This window comes from Pholis gunnellus (genome assembly GCF_910591455.1).
Source record: "Pholis gunnellus genome assembly, chromosome: 10".
Taxonomy (NCBI): domain Eukaryota; kingdom Metazoa; phylum Chordata; class Actinopteri; order Perciformes; family Pholidae; genus Pholis; species Pholis gunnellus.
Window position 1 is genome coordinate 1,476,574 of NC_136537.1, and position 23,728 is coordinate 1,500,301.

Below are 23,728 nucleotides of genomic sequence, written 5' to 3' on the forward strand. Positions count from 1 at the left end.
GTATTAAAGTAGTTTTTAATAATGAAAGGTCGTGCTTGAGACTTAAGACCAAAGTTTTAGAAGTTTTATTTTTCAGACTTAGTTACAACGCTGCGGGTCTTGCTCTATATCTCTCTCACACATCAAATTTAAAGCTTCATGGTGCTTCATTTGCTCTACTGCGCAATCGAGTGGACAATAAATGTAAAACAGGTAGAGTGATTATAATGACACCGTGGATTTGGTGTGTGAAGCTTAGAATTGAATAAATGAATGAATGATGTTTGTGATGCTCGAATAGTTTGCAAACAAATGTGCAATAAAGTCCCACAAAATGTGAGAGGGGATCCATTGCGTTTCGCTGCCCCTTATATACCGAATAGCACGCTAAACCCATAAACCATTTTCTGAATCGGTCACGTGGTACGGCTGGTTCGTGAGGCTTCGAACGTCACCACATACGTCACCAACACAAGCCTCGATACGCGCTTCACTAAAATCTTCCTGGATTACTCGACACACGCTTCGAAGCCTCGACACGGAAGGACACAACACTACTGTTGTTGGTGTTCTTTGGCTCATATCTCGCTGATGCTTTGTTGTAGCTGGATTTGATGTATATGTGTCTGCTTTCTTTTGAGATATCGTGTGTGCGTATTGCATAAAATACCACAGCGGTAGAGCCAGAAATGTGGCGAGTGGGTTGACTAGGTGGCGCTATATGGATTTTGATATTTGGTAATTCACTTAGTAGTGCCGGGCAAGTTAACGCTTTATTATCGCGTTAACGCATTAATTAACACCGACAATTATTTTATCGCTCATTAATGTAGTTTTATTTTTTTTATTATTAAGCAGACATTTTTAACACAACAACCGGGCAGCGAGCGGTGAACAGCTGTGTTTGTGTGTCGTTACTTCCTGCTGCTGCTGCTGCCGCCCCCCCGGGTGACACGTCCGGTCTGGAACCCCCCTTCACTCCGTCACCGTCGGTCCCTCCCGTCTCACACACACATGCGTGATCGTCTCATTACAGGATCAAACGTGACAATATTAAAATACATATTGTCGCGTTTTTAAATGAACATATAAGCATGTGAGAACAAACTGCTCTCAACTGCAACTCTTTATTAGCATAACTTCCTCATGCAGGTTAATGCCACTGTACAGACCCCCTCCAGGTTCCCTTGCTTCACCTACATACCCCTGGGTCCTAAGTCCAACTCCTTATCACCCTCTATGTACCAACGTACATTTATAACAAATACCACACATATTACGGTAATCAGCGTTGCATATGTGTCTGACCAAAATACCAAAAAAACCTTAAAAAGAAATGATTAATTTAAATTATTTTTTGAGAGTTTTTAAAGTTGTTTTTGTTTGGAATATGTATAATAAGTATATCAATTAGTTATCGCTACTGAGAATTTATCTAACATAAAAAAAGGAAAAAACATGACGTAGATAGGTTTGCAGTTTTCAAGGAAGTTGTGAACACCAGCTGAATATCTATTATCAGAATCATAACTGTATTTTAACTGCTACTGTTTAAAGGGAATACTGCTGTTAAAAAGCACCTTATTTGTTTAAAGTGTTTACAAACCAAATGTTATTGCACTTTTGTTCATATAGCAGTACTTTTAAATTAAAAGTGAGCAATACACTACTTTTGAATTAATTATTGAATTTTGCGCATTAAAAATCATGCGATTATTCGCGATTAAAAATTGTAATCGTTGCCCAGCACTAGAATATAGTGATGTTACAATTTTTAATCACGATTAATCGCATGATTTTTTTTGCAATTAATCGCATTGTTATGCACAAAATTCAGTAATTAATTCAAAAGTAGGGTATTGCTTTTAATTTAAAAGTACTGCTATATGAACAAAAGTGGAATAACATTTGGTTTGCAAACACTTTAAACAAATAAGGTTACTTTTAACAGCAGTATTCCCTTTACACAGTAGCAGTTAAAATACAGTTATAATGATTCTGATAATAGATATTCAGCCAGTGTTCACAACTTTATTTTCATGTGTGTAATTGATGCAATTTGAAATATACACCTTGAAAACTGCAAACCTTCATGTTTTTTATATATTTTTTTATGTTTGTTAAATTCTCAGAAGCAATAACTAAATTATATGCTTATTATACATATTCAAAACAAAAAATCAAAACAAAAAATAATATAAATCAATAATTTATTTTTTGCTTTTTTTAGTATTTTGGTCAGACACATATGCAATGCTGATTACCATAATATGTGTGGTATTTGTTATAAATGTACGTTGGTACATAGAGGGTGATATGAAGCTGTACTGGAGGGACTTGGGACCCAGGGGAATGTAGGTGAAGGAAACAGGAAGAGACACCACACAAACAGCTGTTCACCGCTCGCTGCCGGCTGGCCGATTCTTGTGTTGAAAATGTCCGCTTGATAATAATTTAAAAAAAGCGTTAATGCGCGATAAAATAATTGTCGGCGTTAATTAATTAATGCGTTAACGCGATAATAACGCGTTAACTTGCCCAGCACTACTATATTCATTTGTGATAAGTGCATTTTTTCCGACGGTATATACTAAACTTTCTCTACAGCCCCCAAAAAAGGGGGCGCTCGGCCCCAAATTTGTGCATGCGGTGTATGATAGGCAGAAGGTACCTTGCATAGTATCCTCTACCATCAGTGTATGAATGGGTGACTAGAAAAAGGCTATACAAGTACAGTCCATTTACCATTCATGAGTTTGTAATGTTGAAGATGGCTTTAACTAACCTTGTACCAGTAGAGGAACCTGAACTGTACACATTTTGGATTACCAACATCTCCCCTCTGCTCACCATATTGCCATTTCCTATGCCCATGACCCAAAACCTCAAGACAATGGCAACCTTAGAGAGACAGTATGGTCAACCACATCAACTTGTCCCTGTCCCAGATACAGACCATAATAAATTACTTTAGAGTAGCTTGTAGAGATGCTGAGGGGTCCTAGGACATTGCTGTTAGAGTGAAGTCATTAGTCGGGTTTTTATTAAATGGTGCATTTTTTCTGATTACACAGAAAGGAATCATGGAGTTTAACAACTTAGTCGTGTGCCCCGTAAATAGAAATACAATACTACAATGGGTAAAATAGAAGGTAGCCAGAAAATAATGTGTTTTCTTTGGGCAATATTTTTTAAGCCTCTCATTAGTATTACTTACCACAGCAACAGCTTCTGAGGCCAGGAGCTCGTCTGCTGACATCACAGTGTAGTATGCCACATTGGTCAGCACATAACAGGAAGTCACAATCGCCATGGAGATACCGATAGCTAATGGCATAGTCCTGATGGCATGAGGGATAATAACAGAAGCAGTACTGTAATTGCTGTAATTCACTTATGCATCTCATTCACATTTGTTTCACCTCTGTTATGACCTCTGACTTTCTCTTTATCTGTATGATATTCATCTAAATAAAACACTGTTGCTGGAGGAAATCAATGCACAGTTAACATATTTCAGGAGGATATAACATAAATTATCAAATAAAAGCTGCTATTCAAATGGTGGTCTATCCTACACTGTTTGTGACTCTCAGCCCCAAGCCCATTGGTTCCTACTGAAGACATGAACGAAATATAGCTTTATTTTTTAAACAGATGACCACTGTACTTTTTAAAAAACGAAACTCAAAAAGGAGGAAATTGAAATGCATTTGTTTTTCCAGTAGCGGACTAATTCACATTCGGTGCTCTAGTGAGTTTTTGTTACAGCAGGATGGTGTGTGTGTGGGATTGAGTGAAACAAACTACAGTGTGTGTGTTCAAAGTAATGAAGATACATGTCACCTAGTACAGTGTGTGTAGACAATATGGCACCACCGGATGAGATAGGCACACACAATACGTTAGTTTATTCATTGTGTGACTTGTTCACAGTACAAAATAATCATTTGTCTTTTTTAGTTTGAATTTTGGTCTCTTAAGCTCCTAAATGCTTCCCTGTGTTCACCAGCAAGTCAAAAACGTTTCCTTTTAGCTATTAGGCAGGTAGTGTACAACGGGTTTTCCCTGAAAACAGCTACCTGCTGGTGGAAAACCAGGTTGATGAGAACCATGAGAGTGAACCAATTCAATAGAGTTGCAGACTTAAAATCAAAACAACAAGCTAAATTAGATCTAATTAATACTGCCAAGCTGGAGATAACTCTTTGAGTTCATCACTATGAGCAACTCCTTTCACAAATCATGCAGTCTGTTGTTTGTATAAAAATATTGATTATCGCTGCATTCAAAATCGTTCCCATTAATATGGTGCAATTTAACCTTTGTGCAACTACTGCTGAATTTAAAATCTGATGGAAAATATTTTCTTGTTTTCCATTGGGTTTTAAATCCAGCAAATATAGATAAACTATGCTGATACAGCCAATACATAGATTAAACTTACCGCTCAGGGTTATCTACCTCCTCTGTCACAAAGTTCAAATAGAACCTGCAAAAGGAAACAGTTATTATATAACCTCCAAGGATTAATGAATGGTAAATCATGTGAAATGTATACAGAACTGAAGTCATTCAAAATAATATGCATCAAACTGAGACCACTTAAATATCTAGTGTGTATGATTTGGTGGCATCAAGCAGTGAGGTTGCAGATTGCAACCAACTGAAACCTCTCGTGAAAATGCCAACGGCCCTAACTTTGCTCAGGTTTACATGCCTATTGTCAAAAAAATAGAGTGGAAGCCTTAGGTATCGTTTCAAGTCGTGTTTACTCCCATGAGACGGAGCTGTGACGCCGATGTAGGCCCCTGCATTGATTAAAAAGACAGCTGTTGTGTGAGAGTGAAAAACACTGTTACGCTCTTGGTCTAGACGCAGGATAGACAATTGTAGGTTGCCTTTGTTGAATCAAACATCCCAGCAGTGATCATTGCAGACACAGTAAAGCATCCTCTGTCAGTGCTTTAATGTGTGGTATGCCAGCTGCACAGCAGAGAACAGGAGGTATTGGATGTCCAGTACTGATGAATGGATGTAGAGGGGAGCGGTGCAGGTGGAAGAGGAATTTCATCTATCTCAGCGGTCCCCAACCACCGGGCCGCGGACCGGTACCGGGCCGTGGGTCATTTGGTACCGGGCCACACAGAAAGAATAAATATTATATTATTTCCGTTTTATTGATTATCAGAGTCTGAAAGAAGTTTTATTTTGAAAAATTACCGGGTTCTCTCCCAATTTCATCCGCCTGTGCCTCTTGACACATGTCAAGATGCTTGTCTTGGTCACGTGATACGTTACCTAAAAAATGAAGCCCACAAGCTAGCGAAAATGAGTAAATAACTTTTGAAGAGCTTCTTTGCAAAGGGAGAAAGGCCACTAAGGAGACAGAAGAAGAGCCGACAACTTCCTACAATATCAGGAATCTAATTAAATATCAGGAGTATTTCTGACGCGCCAAACCTGCTCTGCATGATATGTGGCGACAGAGGAAGATCAGCTGCTGGAGATTGTAAATGACGGTGGCCTTAAAAGTATGTTTGAGACAACAGCTCTGCTGGTGTTTTGGATTAAAATCCAGGCTGAATATCCTGAGATCACCACTAAAGCACTGACAACCCTGCTTCCATTTCACACATCCTCTTTGTGAAGCGGGATGTTCTGCAGTGACAGCAATCAAAACAAAACGGAGTAGACTGGACATGAGGAACACACTTCGGGTGTCATTGTCTCCCATCACCCCCAGATGGGACCGTCTCGTTGCAGAGAAACAGCTCAGGGCTCCACTGATTCAGCGTTATGGTGAGTTGTATTTTTAATGCATTTCATATTTGTTTTCATGCCGATCGTATCATTTTATTTCGTCGTGTTTATCCGCCACACCTTGAAGGCTGGTCCTTGAAAGTATCGTCTTACATCAAACCGGTCCGTGGAGCAAAAAAGGTTGGGGACCTCTGATCTATATGACTCAGTATAGGGGTTCCGTTTCAGGCGTGTTTCAACCCGAGCTGAACAGAGGACCCCAAAAGAGTCAGATTTAAATTGAGCTGAGTTGAATGTGGGCTTGACAGAGATCGCTAAGACTGTTGCAGATGTAGAACAAATATGCCTGAGATGACCAGCGGCAGAGGACCTGGATGGTTTGGTCTAAGATGCTCTGAGACCTATCAGACACAGAAAGAGCAGGTACAGGGGAAAAGACAAACTGCCCCCCCCCCCACCCCCAGGATGGGGGGTGATGATGAGGGCTGTGGCCGCTGAGGCAGCAGAAAGGCCTGTAACGTCATGCACGTCATGTAACAACACTGACTGTGGTTGGTTCTAGTGAATGGAATAATGTGACCATATTTTTGATGCGGGAGAGGGGATGGTGGTAGCAATGCAAGCGCTCCATGGGGGCCAGGCTGCAGGGTTGTGGGTTGTGTACTGGCAGGGAGGAGGTTGCTGATAATGAGAGGTTGGTTGGCTATTACATTGGTGTATGCAGTTTTTGGCCATCGAGGGGTGGAGGCTTAAGATCTACCGCGAGTCGGAAAGATCTCGTAAGGACACCTTGAGTCTGACTGCTGTGACTGCTATGGCTGCAGGATAATCGGTTTTGAACAGATTGTAAGTTTAGATGGTTTAGTTTAGATCAGGCATGTCCAAAGTCCGGCCCGCGGGCCAATCACGGCCCGCGGTCAGATTTCATACGGCCCGCAGCTTCGGTCTTATAATGTGTTAGTTATGGCTCGCTAGCTCTGTCAGAATAAATAAATCATACAAATGTAAAGATGTAATTCCTCCTTTCACCACACGGTGGCAGCACCGTTCTAATGCTATCTGGCTCTGCATCCGTGCCGCGAACCCTTCTCGAATCATTTCTGCCATGGCGACCGCGAAAAAAAAGAGAAAAGTTGACAGTGAGGGCCGCCGCTTTCAGGAGCGGTGGGAATTACAATACTTCTTCACTGAAAATCGAGGCAATTGTGTTTGTCTAATTTGTAAAGAACCAGTTGCCTTGTTTAAGGATTTCAACGTAAAGAGACACTACGAGACTAAACATGCTACAACGTACGATAAGCTAACAGGGAGTGACCGCGCTGAAAAAGTGAAGCAACTCCAAGCTGCTCTGGCATCACAACAGCGATTCTTCACGCGGGCCTCTGAGTCAAAGGAAAACATAACAAAAGCCAGCTACGAAGTGGCCATGTTAATAGCTAAACATGGCAAACCTTTTACTGAAGGTGCGTTCATCAAAGACTGTGTCATGAAAATGGTGGAGTACATTTGCCCCGAGAAGAAGCAAGAATTTATGAATGTTTGCCTGGCACGCAACACTGTGGCACGGAGAGTTGAGGACATATCGTCAGATATTCAGAGACAACTGGGGGACAGGGGAGGGCCTTTTGATTATTTCTCATTAGCCTGCGATGAAAGCACCGATGCATCTGACACTGCACAACTACTTATTTTTTTAAGAGGAGTTGATGACAACATGAACGTGACAGAGGAGCTGCTTGACCTCAAAAGCCTTAAAGGGCAAACCAGAGGAACAGATTTATTCGTTTCTGTTTGTGAAGCTGTTGATGATATGAAACTACCGTGGAGTAAAGTTTCTGGGATCATTACCGATGGTGCGCCTGCCATGGCTGGTGAGCGAAGTGGATTGTCCACATTGATCTGCAATAAAGTCAGCGAAGAAGCAGGTAACGCTATCAAACTTCACTGTATCATTCACCAGCAGGCTCTCTGCGCCAAACATCTCAAATTTGACGATGTTATGAAACCAGTGGCAAAGGCAATCAATTCTATTCGCTCTAAAGCTCTAACCCACCGACAGTTTCAGCAGTTCTTGCGTGACATCCAGGCTGAATACGGTGACGTAATATATCACAACGATGTGAGGTGGCTAAGTCGGGGGTCCGCACTACAGCGATTTTTCTCTCTCAAAGAGGAAATTGGACATTTTTTGGGTGAGAAGGGACAACCAATGGAAGAACTGTCCGATCCTGTATGGCTGGCAAATCTGGCTTTTTTGGTTGACATAACGAAGCATCTGAATGCGCTGAATGTTAATCTTCAAGGAAAAGATGCAGTGGTGAGCCAGCTATACGCTCACATCAAGGCTTTTGGAACCAAACTGCAACTTTTCCAAAGACACTTGTCCCAAACAGAGCCCTGCACCGCGCACTTCCCAGCTTTGAAAGAGGTCATTGACAGTTTCCCACAGGACAACATCGGTGCGCAAATGAAGAGTTACGCAACAGCTATCGCATCTCTTTCTGTGGAATTTAACAAACGCTTTCGGGACTTTGCAGTTATTGAAAAGGACATGTTGCTGTTCTCTTCTCCCTTCTCCGTGGACCATAATGATGCTCCTCCACAGCTGCAGCTGGAGCTCATTGAGCTGCAGTGTGACGATGAGTGCCACGGAAAACACCAGCAGTGTTCTCTTGTTGACTTTTACCGGCAGCTGGACAAAAGCAGGTTTCCAGAAATGCGGTCATTCGCTAAGAAAATGCTGAGCTTATTCGGCTCCACATATTTGTGTGAGCAAACATTCTAAGTCATGAACTTTAACTAGAACCGATTGAGGTCAAGGATGAGTGACTCCCACTTGCGTGACATTTTACACATCTCAACCACTGCTCTCAAGCCAGACATGGTCTCTTTACTGAAATCTAGATCTCAGTATCACCCTTCCCATTAGTGTCAGCAAGTTATCTGTTCCTTGATCAATCTGAAATTGAGTGTTTTGAACGGTAACATCTGTCACTATTAACAGTGAAAAGCCTAAAGCACACTAATGCACTTGGACTTATGGCACTTATGTTATTAAACTCTTGAATAAGATATGTGTTATAACTGTTGATGTTATGTACCTGTAGATGTGACACAAACTATTGCTTTGTGAAAGATCTTGTAAAAGACAAAGGCAAAATTCACTTGTTTTAAAATGTTCATGAGGCAAAGATATTTAACTCATGGAAATTGAAGGTATTCTATACAGTTTGTTCAATGTTATCTGACTGAATGAAAGGCAGAATTGTGTTTTTAGAGTTGTTCACGTCTGCCTGAGTGGCTTATATTTGGTTACATTGTCATTTGAAAAATAAAAGGTAATTGTGACAATGAAAATTGTTTTATAACAGTGTGTATTTTCATGTAACTTTTGTGGTTAAAAAAATGTCAGAAGGAACTATTGGCCCCCGGGCATCTTCACTTTATCAAATTTGGCCCTCTTTGAAAAAAGTTTGGACACCCCTGGTTTAGATAATACGATTAGGTATGAATCACGGTCTCTCTGTCATTCAGAAATCTCAGACAAAAAGGTCAGGATGGGTTGCCCAGGTATATAAAGCTTGACGCGTGATGAGAGTGTGTGGTGTGTCTCTGTGTGTGTGAGGACCATACCTACCACCCAGCGTATGCATACATCCCAGAGTAGAAGGCTAGTGGCATTCCAGACAGCTTCACATTGCTCAGCTCAAAGGCATTCTCAAAGTTCTTGGTCTCTCCTACAAACACAAAGATGCATGCGCACATACACACACACACACACACACTATTCGTTGGCATTTTGAAGCACCATATTTGCTCCTAAATGAAGAGGGATTGTTGCAGCAATTGAATGATTTGTACAAATAGTTCTTACACCAGTAGTGGTCATAGCCATAACAATGATAATAGTAACCATAAAAGTAATTTCAACAATAAAACCGATGAATTCAGCAGTACTCTGCCTTATTAGCTTGGAGAAGTAGATTCTTCTGGTCAACAAAGGTACTTCAGGCAGATTGAATCACTCTCAATGCAATCAGTTTTTTTATATAGGAGCTCACATTTACGGACAAGAACTGCTCATAAACACATAAAACAATCTAATAGGACAATCATTTTGCACTAACATGTTGAGAGCCATGAATTGTTTGTAATGAGCACTCTGTGAAGACATGCAGAGGTGAATACACTGCCCCCCCCCCATTTGTGGTAATGTATTTAAAACAATTACATATAAGACGTATGATTACAGAAATTAACATTATTCCCTATCAGTTTTCTGAGTGCAGTTTTATTCGATTGTGTTAAAAATAGTTGTCTGTTTCTGAAGTGAAATTAAACTATCAGGAGTACAGTTTTTGATAACTCTCAAATTAATAATTCATACACACTAGTTAAAGCAATATTAAATATTAAATATATACAGTTTATTCAGCAGTTGGTTTGAATATTTGCATGTTAGAGATATCCAACTATGCTATGCCAAGGAACCGTGTTTCCAACAGGGGCCTGATCTACGTAAAATCATGTATGAGCATAAAATCTAAATAAACACCAATAAACCTCCAAAAACAGAGGCAGAAACCTGGTCATCTGTACTGGGGCCTTTGTATACCTTTTTAAATACAGATTTTAAATGAACAATTGTTCATTATAATCCTTTTTATGATGGAGGGTCATAGGATGAATACAGATGCTGTAATCATCAGGATCTGTTAATGTTATTGGCTTTAGCTGGTCTGTGTGATGTGTATGATAATTAACTGAAGTCATTTTGAGTAATATTCTATATGGTATGTAATATCAATTCCAGTAGAGGTGAACATTCACCAAAAAAAAGTGAGGTCCATAGCTGAAGATGGTGTCCATGTGCTGTGATGTAGGGCCTCTTCTAACACCAGCAGTGAAGACATTGGGAAATGGCTGAGCTCTTGCTGTGAGCAGCTGTGTATCACGGACTGCAAGGTTTCAAGGTTATATTTTTAGTACATGTTGTTGTTGTTGTTTGAGACAAAGAAAGCTATATTAATTTGTACAGCTGAAAATTCAGTGTGAAGTCTGAGAATGTTCCTCAACAACAGGAACACGTAGTTTATTACTATACGACTTATATAAATCTTGCACAGAGCTTCTGCAAAGCTGCAGTGAAGATTTTCGTAGCTAGCAGAGCTGTAGAGACGCGCTGCGCACCTCCATAAAAATGTGACTGTGTCAGGCGTAGTGATAAAGAATACACATTGGGGCCAGACTTCCTAACCAGATGAAGCCTAGGTGCTACTTCAGGCCCCTGCTGTGTCGACCCCTTGATTGACCAAATGCCAACTCTATGTCTGTCCTGCAGGTCTGAATGTGGATGTCCCCCTTCCTGCCCTTTGTCATAGTCCCCCCTCACCTCTGTCTTCTAGTATTTACATCCAGTCTAACCACTGATCTGGCTCCCTGTATAAAATGCTTCTTTCTTCATTTGTGCAGGGTCAACTCACCGGCTCAGATCTGCTCTGTGTCTGTGAGGTCACCAGTATACCGGTATGCTTTATGAAACTCACAACACCACAGCAACTTCTGAACTGGACTTGAATGATTTCTTCAACATTTGTTATACGTCAGACACCGCTGACATCTGATTTGGACATAAGAGCCGGAAGGCAGTATTTCAGCAGTTACTTACATCTATTGCAACAACAACCTGATTACTTCTTGGTGCAGCAATCAAATAAATCAAAGACTGTCTGACAAAGGATTTAAAACCGTAGGTGCAAATCTAAGATAAATGACATGCTATGTGTAAGCCACTGCAGTACTATGTATGCCTGGCGTGCACAAGACATGCAAGTGCCAGCCTGCACTGTGGCTCAGAGGAAGCATGGGTCATCCTCAAAGGCTGTGCCTACAGTGTATGTGTGGGGTATGAATGAGGTACAGTAGTTAGTCCTAATGGGCAGATGGCACCTTGCATGGTAGCCCCTGCCATCAATGTATAAATGGGTGTGGAAGCGCTTTGAGTGGTCAGAAGACTAGAAAGGCTCTATACAAGTTTCAGTCCATTTACCATTTGCAACCGTAGGATCATACATTAGACAAAACACCTCATTTCCACTGCATGGTTCGGCTTGGCTCGGCTCGACTCAACTCAACTTACTTTTTGAATCAGGTCCTATTCCCTATTTCCCTTTCCACTGCAGATAGTGCCCCTTCAGTGTATTCGGGATTGTCAGCTGAAGGCAGCATGAAACTGCCGTGACATCACCTACAATACGACACTGGCTGAATCTTTTCATCAGCAACTAAACACAGGACAATCTTTGTCAGTTGTACGGCACTCTTTTGCAGGCTTTTTTAAAATTTAGGTTGAGTAAAGAAAAACAACTGAGGTCGCTATTGACGTTAGCTTAGCTATTTTAAAATGGCAGGTTTGTGCAGAATGTTCCGTGTCGCAATCGTGACAAGTCTTTCTGAACAATCAGTGGTCTGCAGTGATTTGACTCCACCTTCTAGTATCGGTGAAGTATACCACCGACATAGTGCCAAAAATTACCAGCTACTATCCACACATTTTGCTAATGGCAAACCAAAAAAGAGCGAGTCGACTTGAGCACAGCCGCTATATATCTTGGAGTATATGGGCTCTAGAATAATACTAATAGATTCTACTAGAGGTGGTGATGATGATGATGATGGTGTCTTACCCTTAATAAAGAGCTGGTACATTCCAGGTACTATGATGATGCTGATGGCCAGCAGCTTGCTGAAGGTGAGGAGGATTTGAATCCTCGCTGTCCATGTCACGCTCATACTGTTCAGGTACATAACAGAAGCTACAGGGACAGAGAAAGACAGACAGGACTTAGGTTGCTATTGGGGAATTTTATAGCACACAATTTATGGCCAGTGACAACATTCAGTGCCAATGCAGCAAGTAGTGTGTCCTTCAATAAGCAAATCAGAGAGTTAGGTCAGTTAAGATGGTGCATGGGCAGGTTTGGCTTAAATGTGTATACTTAAGTTTGTGTCTTAACACAGTTTAACAGTTCATGTTTGCATCTTTTTAACCGTAAATCTAATCTTTGCCTCAATTTAACCAAGTGGTTTAGTTGGCTAACCTTACCCATAGATGGTAGAGCAAATAGAACCTTTGAAAACCTAATGGCCTGATCAAACCACAACCAGTACTTTGGTCCACATGATATTGTCTTTCTTGTGTTAAGTTGTCTTGTTTCTTGTGCCTACACTTGCACTGAAATAGTATGGACATGTCATGGACTGGGGCAACTGTGGTAGAGCAGGGTCTTCCTTCAATCAGAGGATCGGCGGTTCAATCCCCGGCTCTGCTAGTACCATGTTGATGTGCCTACGGAGTGTGATTGTAGTATAAATGTTAGATAGTCCTGATGGGCAGGTGGCATACGTGAGTGTATGAATGGGTGTGAATGGATGAATGATGACATGTAGTGTTACAGAGCTGGTCGGAAGACTAGAAAAGAGAAATACAATACAGTCCATTTATAATTTTTTCGTTGATCTGATCAACAATTCTATTGGATTCTGAGAAAGGAGCTGAGAAAATGTGACATTGAAGGAAAGAAATGTATCCATGCACTGGATTAAAACTGCCAAAACCAGTGGATTTGTCGTTGTATAATGTGTCACTCCTTTGAAAATATCTGGAATCAAAGATTTTGTATAATCTTTGTGATTTCTGTAACTTATTTGCAACTAATTCCTAACTATAGGAGTGTGCACATTACAACCTATGACACTGATACATACTACATCATTATTCAGCCAATTCAAAATTCAAAACACATGCATGAATGTGGCTTTATTATGCTAGAAATTACCATGGGAAGATTTGATTTTGAGGCAGCAATGTTAGGCGTTTTCTTCGCTGAGCTATCCAACAACAGCAAATTTCACTCTAGGTTGTATTTTACTTAACAGCTGCGGTAATGTCTACGTATTGATTTAATGCACAGAAAAGATAGTCCTGGGTTTGTTTTCATGTGGACAGCTGACATCATCCTCTCTTTCCTCCAGTGGCAGAATGTAACTAAGTTAATTTACTCAAGTACTGTAGAATTCTGAGATACATTTATGTTGTTATAGAATGAACTACCATACTATATATTTAATAGTTCAAATAAGTCCCAACTCAACCACATACAATAGCAAAATGCTAAAGTGTCAGGAATATAATAATGAAATAAAATACATTTGAATTAGTGGCTGTATGTGGTTGATGGTTGTAATGAGTGAATGCATTTTCTTGTTGTGATCTTGTGTGTATATCATTTGTTCTCAGGTCTCTTTTGCAATAGACATCTTGATCTTACCAAGAGTTCCTTAATAAATAAAGCTTAACTTACTGACTATAACACTCATGGGGGTCAATATTTTTCATACTATGTACTTTTCTTTCTTTTTTTACATTTAGTTTATGATACTTCTGTCCTTTGAAATAAGATAAGATGAAATAAAAATGTTTTTATTCCGTATAGGGAAATTGCAGAAAACTGCTTCTCATTTATCGCTGGAATCAGAATTGTATGAAGTAAAACTTTGAATGCAGGACTTTTACTTGTGTAGTTTTTGCACTAAGATCATTTTTTCAGCATTTCTGCTTTATGTGATAGAGAAATGCTGGAGAGAGAGAGGGGTTGACTTGCAGGAAAAGGCCCTGGTCCACTTCAGCCAGGACTAAGCCTTAATGGTTCGAGCTCTACCCAGTGAGCTACCAGGCTGCCCCCGATGGAGTATTTTTTACATTGTAGCATTGCTACTGTTAATTAAGTAAAGGACCCTGGTATCTCTTCCACCACTGTCTTCCTCCTCCTTTAGAGACGTGCACATTTCCTGTCATTTACAGATAGGATTCAACAGATCAAAAGGATAATATCCTGACATAATGCCACACCGATGTATTAATGGTATACATACTTATGCCGATGGCGGTGGCCAGTTTGACAGCCATAGGGGGGATAGCACAGGGCATGAACAGAGGCTCCAGGATGTACTGACCAAAGGCCAGAGAGATGACTGCCATCGCTGCAGGCCTGGAAGAAACATACACACACAGAGATGGACGAAGAACATTAGTCAATACTCAGCTCTATGTCTTAGCACATGGTTTTGGTTGTACAGCCCCCAACTTCAGTGAGAAAGCTCTGATAAATCCAAAGTACTCCGTGAGAGACTAGCTGGTAAACATAGTGGAGCATTTAGCATCTACAGAGCTGGGATGTTATTTCCTCAGGAGTTGGTAGTGACCAAATGCAGAGCTAAAAGATAGAGAATATCTGTCTGCAGACAGACAGCTTGATTCGCGGTTCTATTGTTGTAGCTTTCATTTACACACGTGTGTAGTGTAAATACACTTCACACGTAAAGTAAATACTAGGGCTGTGAAATGATTAAAAATTTTAATCAAATTAATCACAGGTTTCTGTGGATTAATCATGATTAATCACATATTACCGACTTTTGTCATTATTGTGCGTCTTTGCGGTGCTTTGATGCTCGAGTCCCCCGTTGCCACTCGCAAAACTTCCCCTCGTCCTCAACAATATTAATCGGTCTACAGCTTTTTGCAATCCATTTGGCAACTGTGCTAGTCAACTTGTCACAGGCAGACTTAGTGAGGGAACTACGTTGTTCAGTGAGGGTGGTTTGGCGCATTCCACTTAAACTCCCCTCACCGACCAACGCATGCGTCGCGTTGAGATGGTACTTTAGGCTGGTAGTGCTACGGTGAAACGATAACATCTTCCCGTTCACGTTTACGCCCCTTTTCCTAGAGGCGGGAATTGCCCCCTCTCTACGGCAACGCTGATGGGACATATCTTCAACACCAGAAAGGACAAACATGAGACAGTCTGTTACATGTGTTTGTTTGGATAGCAGCTAACGTCTGACTGCATTAGAGATGTTTTGATTGAGACCTGTATGCTTTTGCTTCGATTATTGTTGTGTCACCTTCGTGATCTTAATGTTTTGGATATATCCTTCCACTGCATATTGCAGTCCCTTTTGCCTTGATCCGGAGAATATCGCGGAGATATTACTCCAAAAAGTATCACTGACACTGACAGATATAGCGCTGGTCCCCGTCCTCGCCATGCTTTTGGGTTGACAGTCCTGGGAGTTTTGTCGACGTAGCAACAGTAACTAAGGGGGCGAACGGTCAATTGTGGGATATTGGAAGCTCATTCTGCGCATACGTTAAATGCGTTAAAAAAAATAACGAATTAATCCTGTAATTTAATCATAACGTGTTAACGCGTTATTTTTCACAGCTCTAGTAAATACACACAGTGTTTAGTTAAACATTTAAATTCTGCATGTGTACAATATACATGCATATAGGAAATACGTTACCTGACCGAGTTGCGCTATCCATGATACTGAAAGAGGGATTTAATTCTGGGATGTTAAATGAGCATTTCACATTTGGTTTTGTTGTGTATGATCACATTACATTTGTGTCCACATGAGGAGAGAAGGCAAGAGAGTAAAAAAATTCACGCTACTGGAGGGATTACAATTTTTTCAATTAAAATATACCTGCAAATGCAGTGGTTAAGTTCAAGTTCCCAAGGTGTTTCATTAAAGTTCACTTTACGAACTGAAAGAAACAGCCTAACAGGCTTCATTGTCTATGAAGGCCCACTGTGGTTTCAAAAACACGTACATCTGCATGGCTGAGTTTTACTAATCACGCACACTGTGGAAATAATCAGACACCCATGTGTACGTGCATCTTGTCCTCTATAATCTTTTCTAACCCCATGGTGTGTGTGTGTGTGTGTGTGTGTGTGTGTGTGTGTGTAGTATCCGATGGTCAGCTATAGACTTGGCTTCAATAAGAATCAAATAAGGTTGGTTGGTCCCATAGGCTCATCTTATGGCTCATCAGTGTTTCCCTCATTTCCCACAGCAGCCACTGAGCTGCTAAAGCCATGGACATCTCTCTTTGTCTCCCTCATTCTTGTTTTCCTTCTCTGCCTCTGTCTCTGTTCATTTCCCATGGCTTCCATTGAGTCCCACTAGCCCGAGGCCAGCATAACATTGGACAGCTTAGGATAGCCACTGGACTGTTTATACTATTCGCCTTGGCTGTGTACATAAACAGCTGCACACAGAGCCTTTTCTCACCTCACTAGTCTAAACTAAACTCAGTAACTCACCTCACGAGGTCGCAGCCAGATAGGGCTTTTATTTGCCTGGTGTGCTGGGCTCTGTCACCCAACACAGTCTAATAGACATTCTGAAACACAGATTATATGCTAGAGAATGAAAGGTCGTAGCTTCATTTAGAACAGCAGCTGTAGTCAACTTGGGTTCACAGCACTTACAATGGGTTTCAATGGTAACCAAAAATATACCACATGCCAAAATGTATCAAATTACACCATAATCCACTGAAATATATTTTGCAAATGATCACCAATCAATAACCACCATTTTCAGCTTCATGCTGAAGTGTTTTAAAACGTATCTACTCAATTAAGGCCATTAGAATCCATTATAAATGCCGCAAATCCCAACTGTGTCTAGCTGTTGTTCATGAATCTGTTATTCAAACTTCCAGAGGTACCTTTCTAAGCCTACAGGCAGTGTTTGAAACTTAAATAATACATTCTTTGTGGAGTATTCCTACAACCAGTGTTAGGCTGTGTTCACACCAAACACAAAGCACATTTTCGCGTACCAAGATTATAATGCAAAGACGGAAATGAACGCAAGAAGGCACGAATGATTTGCATGACGCTGTTTTCACAAAGGCATATCTGCGTCAAAATGTTCCTCCTGTCATCACTGACGTCCTGACGAAATGGATGTAGCCGTAGGTGTTCCCCGTTCCTCCTTTTTATCCATTTATTGCAATCAAATCAAAGTATAAGTGGCACAGCGAAATACATCCACTCGTCTTCACTGGACAGTTAGTTAACACACTTAATTCAAGGGAATGTATGCGTACCACTGACTCCTGACTCATGTACTGACAAGACAATTTGCAATTTGGCAAATTTATATGATTTGTGTGAGTTTACCAAAGTTGAACAGTACAAGGAAGCTTTGTATCGATGCACTTCATCCACTGTTTATGCAAAAGTTGTGACAGTGAACATAATAGATAAAACACCAGCTGTAAACACCATTAGCATTCATTTAGATTGGTGCTACGGGCCAATTACAATATAAGTCCAATATTCACCCTCTTTTAGTTCTGATTTGGTGTTCATCAATTCTTGAAGAAAAATATCTGTCTGTCCAGGCTGATAAGATCACTGAGAATGATCAAAAACAGTAAAGTTTTGGGCCGTCAAACCAAAGTGACGAGCTGATGAATAAGAAAAGGCTCAGTAGAACTGAGGGGACCTGCAGAATAGGATAATTATCTTTACAATGTACTCCTTTAACATGACATATTGAGTCTCCACGTACCCCTCTGATCAAGGCCTTTGCACAGAATTTTCCGTATGCCTTTTAAAAAATCCATCATCCAATAAAAATCATCACATACAGAGACCTTGCACACTGAGTCTGATCGATTTGTGGCGCAGAATTCACAATACAAAACAAAATTGAATTAATAACGTAGGTGCAATGGATAGTGCTAGTCCCAAATGAGGCTAATGAATGAATGATATTAGCAGGAAGCTTTTGTTTAGTGGCCAAGAGATTACTAATGTCTTTGGGCCATCCTTTTTTTTCGTGACCATTCAACACAATTTGGGATAAAGAATTCAGATTTCAGTTTTGCACGTGAAGGACAGACTCTAGTTATGAAAGGAGTAAAGAAGGTAGGCAGGTATGTAGTATAAAGAGCAACAAAGTAAGCGTAGGGACACAGGACTTTCACCCAGGAGGATGGTGACTTATTTTAAATTACATATTTAAGTTACTTGTGTAACATACTTAAGTTACCTATGTAAGTTAAAAAACATACACAGGATTTACACCCACAAGACAAAACAAAATGTTAAGGCCGACTTATTTTAACTTACATGCAAACTTACGTAACTTAAAACACATTTTTTTTAACAAAAAGTTATTTTAAAACAAACCATGATCTTTCCCTAAACCTGACCATGTAGTTTTGTTCAAATTCACAATGGTAACCACAATGAGGTCTATCGGACGACCCTGCACATTAGAAAGATTACGCTAAAGGATACTCAGTGTGTTAAAATTGACGCCAAGGGGTCCTGGCCAAGCATCCGTATGTGACGAGTTGGGAAGAGAACATATTGATTTGATCCATTGTTAGTATAAAAAATATTTATGCACTTTTTAAGTTAGGCTCAGTAAGCTTGAGGTTAGGAGGCAGACATTACCTTATAGCTATGAGATCAGCCCATAGTCTTATGAATGCCATCTGAGGTCCAAAGGCTTCCAGTATATATGTGTAGTGTCCACCAGACTTCTTAAAACAAGTCCCCAGTTCAGCGTAGCACAGGGCTCCTGCAGGGACAGAGGTGACTGATTAGCTCTGGCTCTGAAGCAAGAAGGCCGGCACACAACAGTCCCATGGCGGTTTAACTGTGTCAGCCACATCTATAGAAATGTACAGTCCCTCCCTGGCCCCCACAATCACCCAGATATATGACTGTGGGAGCCTTTCAGGATCTCAACCCATAATTTAAGAGAAACAGATTTAGGTGGACACATTTTAATTACAAGTTCAGGGAATACAAATTAAGGGAAGCTGAAAAGGGGTTATGGAAGGGTATTTAGGGATAATGTGCTTGGAGTTTTCATTACTGTGCAAAAACTGAAAGATTTAGGGATACTGCAACAATATACAGGACTGTCTCAGAAAATTAGAATATTGTGATAAAGTTCTTTATTTTCTGTAATGCAATTAAAAAAACAAAAATGTCATGCATTCTGGATTCATTACAAATCAACTGAAATATTGCAAGCCTTTTATTCTTTTAATATTGCTGATTATGGCTTACAGCTTAAGAAAACTCAAAAATCCTATCTCAAAAAATTAGAATATTTCCTCAGACCAAGTAAAAAAAAGGATTTATAACAGCAAAACAAAATCAAACATTTGAAAATGTCCATTAATGCACTCAGTACTTGGTTGGGAATCCTTTTGCACGGATTACTGAATCAATGCGGCGTGGCATGGAGGCAATCAGCCTGTGGCATTGCTGAGGGTTTATGGATGCCCAGGATGCTTCAATAGCGGCCTTTAGCTCATTTGCATTGTTGGGTCTGGTGTCTTTCAGCTTCTTCTTCATAATACCCCACAAATTCTCTATGGGGTTCAGGTCAGGGGAATTGGCAGGCCAATCGAGGACAGTAATGCCATGGTCAGTACACCAGTTACTGGTGGTTTTGGCACTGTGGGCAGGTGCCAGATCATGCTGGAAAATGAAATCCTCATCTCCATGGAGTATGAACTGGTGTACTGACCATGGCATTACTGTCCTCGATTGGCCTGCCAATTCCCCTGACCTGAACCCCATAGAGAATTTGTGGGGTATTATGAAGAAGAAGCTGAAAGACACCAGACCCAACAATGCAAATGAGCTAAAGGCCGCTATTGAAGCATCCTGGGCATCCATAAACCCTCAGCAATGCCACGGGCTGATTGCCTCCATGCCACGCCGCATTGATGCAGTAATCCGTGCAAAAGGATTCCCAACCAAGTACTGAGTGCATTAATGGACATTTTCAAATGTTTGATTTTGTTTTGCTGTTATAAATCCTTTTTTTTACTTGGTCTGAGGAAATATTCTAATTTTTTGAGATAGGATTTTTGAGTTTTCTTAAGCTGTAAGCCATAATCAGCAATATTAAAAGAATAAAAGGCTTGCAATATTTCAGTTGATTTGTAATGAATCCAGAATGCATGACATTTTTGTTTTTTTAATTGCATTACAGAAAATAAAGAACTTTATCACAATATTCTAATTTTCTGAGACAGTCCTGTATGCTAGAATACACAGATGTGCACTGCACAGCAATACTTCAGCACTGCCTCCTGCAGCACCAGTATTTCAACCCTAACTCCACGAAATTACTTTTATATTGTTCTATAATGTTTTCCCAATTACACTGTAGTGACAAACCTAATCGCTGCTTGTCTTATGTTTTATTGATGGGAGTGAAAAGGAGTAGGTTTGGGTAGATGGAGGCTGTAGAAAGACACCACAGATCAGTTCAGACCAGATCAGACTTATATATAGTATATATATATATTTTTTTTATCAATCTTAAAAAAGGTACAAAAATATTCTTATACTACCAGAAGCCAAGGTCAAGTTCAGTGTTCTTTGTGCGTACTTATTTAACAGTCGTTAGTGTTACTATTTGCATCCTTATAGCAGTGGTGGGCCGTCAGGGCCTGCAAAGCCTTCTCTGCTGGCCTAAACAGAATCACAAAGTTATAGCTTAAATACACTACATGTATCATAATTTATTCAAAAAAATGTCCCATTAGCTTATTCTCTCATTGCACAGCTACTGTCTTCCTCAGTTGCTCTGCTTCCAGTGCAGCTTGTGTTAAGTAGAGCTTTTATCCAATCAGATTTCAGCTCTGTGTCTCTAGGTAAGAAGAGAGGTCCTTCAGACTCACAAATGAATCCCTTTGCAGTTTAAGTGAATGGGGACGATATTGTTGATTGTCATAGTGTTCAACCAATCAGATCTTTAGTGTGACATGTTGGGCGTATTCTTTGACGTGCCAGAGTCTGCTAGCTGGCCTACAAGTACGTCAGCATTACGTGCAGCTCAGTTTTCAGGAGCAGCTCTGCAGTGAGGTGCAGCATGTGCTGTGATTGGTCAGTGGGCGAGCACTTGACTATGTCCCCGCGAAACATAAAGCTTGCTAGCAGAGGCTTAGTCGGAGTAGTAAGAGTTCAAATTGAAAGATATGGAAGAAATTATAATTTTTGTATTTTGCTTGGTGTAGATTTTTTTTTTTTACCTAGCTTTGTTTTTTAACACTCAATGGCTGAAATTGGAGGAGAAACGGATTTGTGAGTTGGGATTTAACCGTGGGATTAAAATCTGTCAACAAAGGAGGATGTGATCATCATTTGCTAAGTCAACTGGTTCGTTTTTTTACATCTAATATCTAAATGGCCCTTGAGTGTGTAGCAGAATGCGTGTTGCTGCTGTTGTTTTCCTGCTAAGCTAGTTAGCCTAGCCTCCCAGAACACTTGCGGAGCCTCAGCTGTTTTTTGTTGTGGTTTTTTGTTGTTCCGGTTCAGAGGTCACACAGACCGTTGTCTCCTAGTGAGCGCAGAAAACATTATATTTCCCACAATTTAAGCTTCTGCATTTTCCAAATGTACTAGTATTATTCAAACGTATTGTTCGATTTGTAAGCCTCGTACCAAACGGCTTAATATGAATACGTATATATTTACAGCCCTAGAAACGAATAATAACCCTAGCTGTGGCGCCATCATGAGTTTATAAGGTGGTATTTCAGCAGTGAAGGCCCAGGTATAAAATGCACGGCCCTCCACTGCCTTATAGTGAAATGTAGTCACTGTGTATTTACAAATGTTAAGTTAAAAACATTAACTCCTGCTTGGTGGAATATATGTTTTTTTAGAAAAATGATGTACACCACCGGTAATCAACTACATTAATCCAAGGGCCAGAACTTTCCAAGCAGACACTGTCTACTCACAGTAATGCTGAACCTATATGCCCGATTAGCAATGAAGCAATTGCTATTGCAAAAGAATACAGTCTTGGTCATCATTGATGACTATTCATGCACAACCAGCAAAGCAAGCACAGCTTTGTGAGTGAGGTATAGGCCTGACTCCTGCATCACATTGTGTAGGCTATTCGGATTTATAAAGTAACTCATTCCTAATAAAGTAATTTACATATCAACTGTTTTAGGGGCTGATTCAATACATGGAAATGGACTTCTGTTTATTTAGTTATTTAATCAGTGTACAGACATGTTTTGTAACTTTGTAACCTCCACCAACACTTTTCCCTTTCAATGTTGCTACTCTAAAAGTAGAAAAGACATCTTTTTCATCTACTGATCCTGTGAACCAACTCACCGAACAGGGACAGCACACCGCAGGCGATCCACACGATGAGGGACATTCCTACACTGCCTGAGTGCTTCAGGATGCCTTTTGGAGAGATGAAGATCCCGGCTCCGATGATGGTGCCGATGATGATGGATATCCCTCGGAGCAGAGTCACCTTTTTCCCCAGTCCCACCTTCCTGTCGTCCTGGTCCTGCATTTTCCTGCCGGGATCTGACTGGTTCTCATTTTTGGAAACTTTGTGTCCACTTGCTGCGACTTTTCCATCTTTTTGAGTAGATTCTGACCTTTTGGTCATTTTTTGAACACTTCCTAACATTGAAAACCGCACACAGTCCGTCTCCCTTGGAATAGAGTCAGAGTGTATTTCACCTGGAATCTGTCCCTCTGGTGTAGCCTGGAACCACTCAGCCTGTGTGACTGGTGCAGGCAAAGTTACAAAACACACTCTCTCTCTCTCTCTCTCTCTCTCTCTCTCTCTCTCTCTCTCTCTCTCTCTCTCTCTCTCTCTCTCTCTCTCTCTCTCTCTCTCTCTCTCTCTCATAAACCACTGTAAAGCCTTGGAGGCTTACTCTTCCCCTTTCTGACTTCAAACTGTTTTCCTCTTGTACCTCTTTCTCTATAAGTATGGTCTGTGTCTGTTTTTTTGTAGTCCCTTCCTTCTTCTCTGTTTCTGTCAAGTCTCACAATAAAACCATCTGTTGCTCAAGGGGACGGGGTTTCGTGTTTTTTTGGTGTAAGGTAATCATGACTCAGCAAACAGGGCTTCACTCATAATAACTGATTTCTCACAGATTACTTTGTGTTGTGGTATGGTGTAGTATGTTAGAAGCAACAGAATCTGGGCAAGTCGCAAACCCTCCATACTCTATTTACTTGTGAACGTGAAAGAGATCCACACCAGTTCAATGCTTAAAGTACTGCCCCTATTCACATGTTCGCATGTGTAT

The 23,728-nt window shown here is 40.6% G+C and overlaps 1 protein-coding gene across 1 annotated transcript in view; it reads right to left on the reverse strand.

Moving 5' to 3' along the window:
* Positions 1-23,076, reverse strand: part of slc7a11 (solute carrier family 7 member 11) — a gene marked incomplete at its 5' end in the record, with an annotated part of 40,919 nt that extends 17,843 nt beyond the window's left edge. Inside the window, 7 exons of the mRNA XM_079167876.1 lie at positions 3,197-3,320; positions 4,427-4,471; positions 9,380-9,479; positions 12,429-12,557; positions 14,677-14,792; positions 19,077-19,203; positions 22,788-23,076. Coding sequence (XP_079024002.1) covers positions 3,197-3,320; positions 4,427-4,471; positions 9,380-9,479; positions 12,429-12,557; positions 14,677-14,792; positions 19,077-19,203; positions 22,788-23,076 — 930 coding nt within the window. The remainder of the gene's footprint in view (positions 1-3,196; positions 3,321-4,426; positions 4,472-9,379; positions 9,480-12,428; positions 12,558-14,676; positions 14,793-19,076; positions 19,204-22,787) is intronic.
* Positions 23,077-23,728: the final 652 nt, after the last annotated feature.